General features: G+C 48.3%; 1 protein-coding gene across 2 annotated transcripts in view; it reads left to right on the top strand.

The window, feature by feature from the left end:
* The first annotated feature begins 422 nt into the window (after positions 1–422).
* The window catches only part of GYG1 (glycogenin 1), a 38,187-nt gene continuing 31,150 nt past the window's right edge, over positions 423–7,459 (top strand). The window contains exons 1-4 of one of the 2 annotated variants that reach the window (XM_019934321.3): positions 423–556; positions 3,035–3,170; positions 5,020–5,194; positions 5,493–5,655. In XM_019934321.3, coding sequence (XP_019789880.2) covers positions 550–556; positions 3,035–3,170; positions 5,020–5,194; positions 5,493–5,655 — 481 coding nt within the window. In that variant the 5' untranslated portion in view covers positions 423–549. Of the gene's footprint in view, positions 557–1,332; positions 2,048–3,034; positions 3,171–5,019; positions 5,195–5,492; positions 5,656–7,459 lie in introns of those variants that run through there. The other variant, XM_073803716.1, reaches the window with a different exon arrangement.

Here is a 7,459-nt window from a genome sequence, read left to right as displayed (position 1 = left end):
AGAACACTAAGAAATGCTTCCAGAGGCTGATTTGGAATTCTAGGTGAAGAAAGTGGAATTAAACTTTATGTTTAATTCAAGCAGTTCAGATGAATTATTCTAACTAGAGTGATCTGGGGTTTTTTGGAAGGTTCCCTAACCCTTGGCTTCTTTGGGAGTTTGTCCCAGTGATGCCACACTCTGCCCCAAAGTCCCCCTCCAAACCCCCGGTTCGGGGGTGCACGGAGTCCCGCGGTCCAGGCAGGTGCCCCGCGCGAGCAGAAGCAGGACCAGAGGGTCTGCGGAGATGGACCCGGAGCCCAGCCTCAGGGGTGCAAGGGCTGAGTGAGGTCCCGGGTCCCGCAGTCCCGGGGCCGCCTCCCGGGGAGGATGCCGGCGGGGGCGGGGAGCGTGCGCGGCCACGTGACGACCGCTATAAGAGCGCTCCGGACGGACGCTCCGCTCCCGCCGCGCCTCCTCGCCGGCCGCGCTTGCTCCCAGCGCCTGGCTTCTCCGAGCCACCAACCTGCGGCTGCGGCTGCGGCAGCCGCCCGCACCCCCGGCAGCACCATGACAGGTATGCGCCGCGCCGCCCACTGCCGCCGCCGCCCCGGGACGCCGGACTCTTCGCCCCGCGCGGCCCCTCGTAGCCCCGCCGCCTCTCTTCTCCCCCCACGCCCGCCGCTCCGCCCCGGGGGAGCTCCCAGCAGGACGAGGACCGCCGCAAAGTTGCAGGCTGGCCGCAGCCGGGCGTGTCGCTTCTTGCGTCAGCCGCTGCCCCGCCGCCCCGGGGTCCCGAGCGGCCGTCTGGACCCCGCGGACGCAGCCGAGGGGGTCCGCCAGGCAGCGCCTGGGCCCTCCGCCGAAGCCCCCGTTCCTGCTTCCGTCTCCTTGCCCTTCCTCCTGCGCGCACCGTGAAGGGCGGGCGGGCAGGCGGAGCAGCTGCGGCCGGCTGCGTGGGGGTGGGGAGCCGGCTCCCCGGGGGCGCGGGTTCCGAGCTCCGGAGCGCGGCGGGGTCGCGAGGCGCCGCCCCCCACCGCCCGCGGGCAGGAACTCCTGCAAGGGGCAGCTGCGAGGCGGGGACGCCGGTGGCCCCGGCCCGGCTCCTCGGCCGCCCGCTCCGGCGCTGGCCGCCACGCCGAGCCTATTTTTAGGCCTTTGGGGCTGGGTTGCGGGAAGCCGGAGCCCGGCGAGCGCCCCCGGGGAGCGGGCCCGGCGTGGTGGGAGGGCGCCGGCCCACTTGTTGCAAGGTGTCCGGGCCGCACGGCGAATCTGCACCCCGAAGACCGGAGGGCCCGAGGTAACTGGTCCTTGCTGTGCTGTTGAGGCGAACAGTGGGATCATTACAGCCATTGAGCTGCGGAAAGGTTGCAGATGTAACCCGGGGTTTGGCCGTCTCTGGGAAGGTTGAACCTCCTACCCAGTTGTCCCTGGTCTTCCCTGTTCCATTGCGAGGTCTGGCGTTCTAGCCTCCGTTCCGAAGCATTTGTCCTGCTTCCCGCTTCATCTGGGAAATCATCCATATCCTAGCTTCGTGAAAGCCTTGAACCCTACTTACTAAACTTTTCTCCGTGCTCCCCTGGTATCAGGACCGTTTTTGTGGTAAAACATCATTCATTATGCCCCAAATTAAGTGTCCTTGGGACAGGCTGACTGAAATGTTGCCATCTTATGATGGGTTGAAGGAACAAGTTCAAGTTGAGGGGTATGGCAAGGGACAGGAGGCCCTGTTCTGAGCTTTCCTAGCGTGACTAGCTGGGAAGCCAGTGACCCTGGGGGAGGGCACACCAGACTTTCTACAACTTAAAGGAGAGTTCAACGCTACCTGTGAAGATGGCCCTCAGAGCTGCAGCTGGGGAGTGTGCTGGCCCACTTGACAGCCTACAACTTCCCCTCACTTCTCAATGGAATGTCTACTGCCCCCAGCCTCCACTTTGGAAAATGGGCAAAGAGAGAATGAGGAAACCTAAGACGGAAACAGAGTGACTTCATGACAGAATGGCTCAACTCCCTGCTTGGGCAGCCGTGCCCCAAGTGAGCCCTGGCAGAGCTTGATCCTAAGTACCCTGTATGTATGGATGCCCACCAACCTGCTAATGTTAAAATCCATTTGGAGAGGGAGTGTGCTCCAGAATCATCCCGGGGAAGGGCTGGAGAAATCCTAAAGGCTGGGCTGGTGGCCTTGCGAGGGTGGGGCTCGTTCAGGAGGAAGGAGAATTCATGCATTTGCCCCTGGGCCTGGCAGCTAAATGATGATTGGAGATTGATTTTTGAATGTGTGTGTGAGAGAGAGAGAGTCTGTTGAGGTGCCTCAGGATACAGGGTAGGGGTACTGCTTGCTTCTCCAAGGAAAAGGAGGCAGGTTTTCTAGAGCTTGTGAGGTGGTCCCTAAATCCATTTAACAGCGATGGGCCACAATTTAGATAGAGGCATCAAGGAGGGAAGGCTTCTTGGGGGAGGTGATGTTTCAGAGAGACTCAGAGTGACTCTAGAGTGGTGGTTGGATAGCCATGGAGTGTTTGCTCCAGGTTGAGGAAACAGTAGAAAAAGCCTGCGACGTGGAACATGTAAGCATCAGAATGAAGAATATGGCCTCTGCTTTCAGATGCTCTCAGTTGAGGTTGTTGGCTGGCTTTGTGCTTGGCTGAAAATACTGTCTATGGTACCTTGTAGGAGAAACAGAAAATGCACTTCTTGATCTCTTCTTCACTGCCTGTTAGCTGCCTGAGGTTCACCCTCTGGGTGTTAAGCTGCTGTTTAGTCTGAGAATTGGGCATGTCTGGACTCTAAATTGGACTGAATTTTTACAGCTTCGTCAGCCTCTTGAAGGTTGCCAAAGATTGCCTGCTAAAGAATGGTCTTGAGCCATTCTTATAACGGACACTGGGTTCTCTCTCTCACCCTAATGCCCCACAAGAGGCTGCTCTTTTATTAATACAGCAGGTTGATCTCAGAGGAGCTGATTTTGCCAAATTATTGATTGAAAAGGGTCCTGGGGTGGTGTTTCCTAGGTAGGATAGTGTAATGAATGTGTGTTCGTTTTCCTTGTATTAAGATCAGGCCTTTGTGACACTGACCACAAACGATGCCTACGCCAAAGGAGCCCTGGTCCTGGGCTCGTCTCTGAAACAGCACAGGACCACCAGGAGGCTGGCCGTGCTCGTCACCCCACAGGTCTCGGACTCCATGAGGTGAGGACCTCGCTGCCCCGCTGTTGGTGGGGCTCGGACATCCCTCTCCCCTGTTTCTGGCATCGGTGGGCATTGAGGCCATACCCTTTCCAGGGTTTGCGTGCTGGTGGAGAAAGAGGAGAGTTGCTGAGTGAAGGATTCCTGGGTCTAAAACCTCTTCCTGGCTCTTGGGAGATCTTCCAGCCAAGCTCCCTCTGGGAGCTGGTGTTCTGGCCCTTGCCCTTGCCGATTCCAACCAGGAGTAGGGCTCTCCCTTGGGCAAGTCCTCTTGCGGTAATCCGAGTGAGTGACTCAGTCCAGCCATTCCCTTCATGTCATCACGCTTCACTTGCATGCCTTTCCCCAGATGCAGCAGGGACTACTTTGTTCCTGTTTCTAACGGGGGAAACCTCCCGGGACTTTGAAAGAAAGTAGCAGTTTTCTCCACCCCAATTGACATTAGTAACCTAAAGATCTTTATTTACAATTTAATAGACTAGAATATTTGCCAGAGGGCTCTCAGAGTTAGGGGTCCTGCTAGGAGAGCACCCTGAGGGAGCACAAGCTGTTCTTTGATTGTGTTAGTTCATGTTAATTGGTTGGAATTCAATTTTGAAGTATCTGAATGAACTACCTTGATCCTAATACTAACTTACTTAAGAATATCTGGGCACACTAGCAGCTCTGTATTGTGTTTATTTTTGCATTCTCCTATCCCTTTTAGAGGTTGAAAATGCTCTTTTTGTGACTTTTTTCAAAAAATGTAAGCCCGTGCCAAGGACCTCTGAAAAAGACGCATTATACATACATACATATATCTTTCACGCTAAGAACCTTATTCCTAAAGGGTAATTTAGGAAAATGCCCCCTCAAACTGTCTCCTTTGTGTATGTCCTAATCTATAGTCTATTTAATGAGAATCGTGTAAGAAGGTGGATATAGTCTTCGACAGCAAGCCCCCTTTACTGTGGTAAAGGGTGCCGCCATTTGTTTCAGAGATCAAGTTTACTGTGTGAACTAGAACATACGTTTGTACAGCTTTGGAGGTAGATGATACGTTACCAGTTTTGTTCTGCATGCTGGATATTTTTATAAACTTTCGGTGATGGTTTGTCTTTATCACGTGTTTTTCCTTGTGCTGAGTTTAGTGTCTTACCTAAGTACACCCCACTTCACCTCACCTCAGGCTTGCCTTCTAAAATATATCTTTAGTTAATTTGGGGCAGGGAGAAATGTTGTACCTCACCAACTAAAGTGAGTCTCTCATGCCAGGAGTGCAAAGCACGTAATAAATGCTGGCTGGGTGCGATGCTAAAAAAAATGGAAACCAAATAATTGAGTCATTTAACTTCTTGTAGGACACAGCTTCAGGCAGTTCTCTGTCAACTGCTTTGGCAAAAATTATTAGTTATAGGCTTCAGTGCAGATAGTACATGCACTTAACTCCGCATCATTTGTAAAAGTATTCAGTGGTCAGCAAGAACCCGTTGTAATAAAATATTATTGTTAAAGGCATAGGCTGTTGAAAAGCTGTATTACCAAGCATCAGTCGCATTTTTGCAAGCTATTTCACAATTTGCCTGGTATTCAGTGGTACAATAACACATAGGAAACTTCCGTGATAATGTTTTAAGATAAGAGGTTCATCCTCACAGTAAGCAGTTCTCACTGTTTTAGTGAAGTTAACTGCACATGCAAATTAACACAGTCTGTCCTGAAGTAAATTAGGACATACTTAAGAGATTGCAATATACCGAAGTAACAAATTCTCTCGTAATTGATAAGCTAAATAGAACACCGTCTTATGTTAAATGGGTCACTTGTTCTAAAGAGATGCTGAGAGCTGTTTTCTGGATTTTATTTTTGACAGGAAAACTTTAGAGACTATCTTTGATGAAGTCATCACGGTAGATGTCTTGGACAGTGGTGATTCTGCTCATCTAACCTTAATGAAGAGGCCTGAGTTGGGCATCACGTTAACTAAACTCCACTGCTGGTCCCTTACACAGTATTCAAAATGTGTATTCATGGATGCAGATACCCTGGTGAGTATGGCTTTGATGGCTGGAAAGATGGATATAGTAACTGAGACCAGTTAGGCATTTGAAGAATGCTGTCAAGACTTGACAGTAAAGTTCAGATAAAACCACTGTTGTAAAAAGTGTCAGGTGTTGAAGGAGAGTAGGACCAGGCTGCCTCACAGCTGTCATCTGAGTAGTTAAGACCAGCAACAGACTGCATCTTTTGTGTTGGATAACTTAAGGAGAACTTAAGAAGGGTATACCGCAGCAGAACAGTTCTGAAATGCTTTCCCTTCTTCCTGCCCCATTGCCCTTGAATCAGGTCCTAGCAAATATCGATGATCTTTTTGAGAGAGAAGAATTGTCGGCGGCACCAGACCCAGGGTGGCCTGACTGCTTCAATTCTGGAGTCTTTGTTTATCAGCCTTCAGTTGAAACGTACAATCAGCTGTTGCACCTTGCTTCTGAGCAAGGTAGTTTTGATGGTATGTATCTGTTTTCTTTATATCTGACAAGCTGTGAGTATCTTCTAGGGGCTGCTCTTCTCTGGGAGTTGCTATGGTTCCTTGTGTCTGGAAGATAGCGACACATGAGATGTGGCAAGCATTTGAAGTTGTGTCGTTCTGGGAAATAGTGTTGTGTGTTGTGTGTGTGCACGTGCATCTTTTTCCTGTAGGTACATGGTACATAGGCTGTTTTACAGACTTGCCTTTCATTGGCCTTCCTGTGTCTAAATTAGAGTATGATAAATGAACCATAATTATTCAAGAATTCAAAAGACTATTATACAGCTCAAAAAGTTTAACAACTATCTTTAAACCTGAGTAAACTTAAGTACAAGAGCTAACAGGAGGACCCAGTATTGTCTCCGTGGAAATTTGAGGAATAAACCTAGGCTCTCATTCTTTCGGGAGGCACTGAAAAAGAAGATAGAAGGACTATGTGAATAATCTTTGTCTCCGAATTGTCACTCTCTATAAGGCAGTGCATCAGGTAGAGTGGTCTGCAAGGCTAAGGAGTAGAACATTGGCAAAGTCACCCTCCATTTTCCATAATGCCTAAGTGTATCTATAGCTATATGTTTATGTAAAAAGGTTCTGACTATTTGTGATTTAGGACCTCACATCCTTTGGAGAATTTTGGGTAAATTGATTAGTAGGTATGCTTCTATTTGATGCCAGTCTCTAAAATAATAAATAATAAGCCACTTTTTCTTTGAATTTTTGAATTTTATTTCATTTATTTTTTATACAGCAGGTCCTTATTAGTCATCCATTTTATACACATCAGTGTATACATGTCAATCCCAATCTCCCAATTCATCCCACCACCACCACCACCACCCCGCTACTTTCCCACCTTGGTGTCCATGTTTGTTCTTTACATCTGTGTCTCTATTTCTGCCCTGCAAACCACTTCATCTGTACCATTTTTCTAGATTCCACATATATGCGTTAATATACGATATTTGTTTTTCTCTTTCTGACTTACTTCACTCTGTATGAGAGTCTCTAGATCCATCCACGTCTATACAAATGACCCAATTTCATTCCTTTTTATGGCTGAGTAATACTCCATGGTATATATACACCACATCTTCTTTATCCATTTGTCTGTCGATGGGCATTTAGGTTGCTTCCATGACCTGGCTATTGTAAATAGTGCTGCAATGAAAATTGGGGTGAATGTGTCTTTTGAATTATGGTCTTCTCTGGGTATATGCCCAGTAGTGGGATTGAGGGGTCAAATGGTAATTCTGTTTTTAGTTTTTTAAGGAACCTCCATACTGTTCTCCATAGTAGTTGTATCAATTTACATTCCCACCAACAGTGCAAGAAGGTTCCCTTTTTCCCACACCCTCTCCAGCATTTGTTGTTTGTACATTTTCTGATGATGCCCATTCTAACTGGTGTGAGGTGATACCTCATTGTAGTTTTGATTTGCATTTCTCTAATAATTAGTGATGTTGAGCAGCTTTTCCTGTGCTTCTTGGCCATCTGTGTTTCTTTGGAGAAATGTATATTTAGTTCTTCTGCCCATTTTTGGATTGGGTTGTTTGTTTTGTTAATATCGAGCTGCATGAGCTGTTTATATATTATGAAGATTAATCCTTTGTCTGTTGATTCATTTGCAAATATTTTCTCCCATTCTGAGGGTCGTCTTTTTGTCTTCATTGTAGTTTCCTTTGCTTTGCAAAAGCTTTCAAGTTTCATTAGGTCCCATTTGGTTTTTTTTTGTTTTTATTTCCATTACTCTAGGAGGTGGATCAAAAAAGATCTTGCTGTGATT

The sequence above is a fragment of the Tursiops truncatus genome, chromosome 4 (genome assembly GCF_011762595.2).
Source record: "Tursiops truncatus isolate mTurTru1 chromosome 4, mTurTru1.mat.Y, whole genome shotgun sequence".
NCBI classification, from domain to species: Eukaryota; Metazoa; Chordata; class Mammalia; order Artiodactyla; family Delphinidae; genus Tursiops; species Tursiops truncatus.
This window is presented reverse-complemented; position numbering and strand designations above follow the sequence as displayed.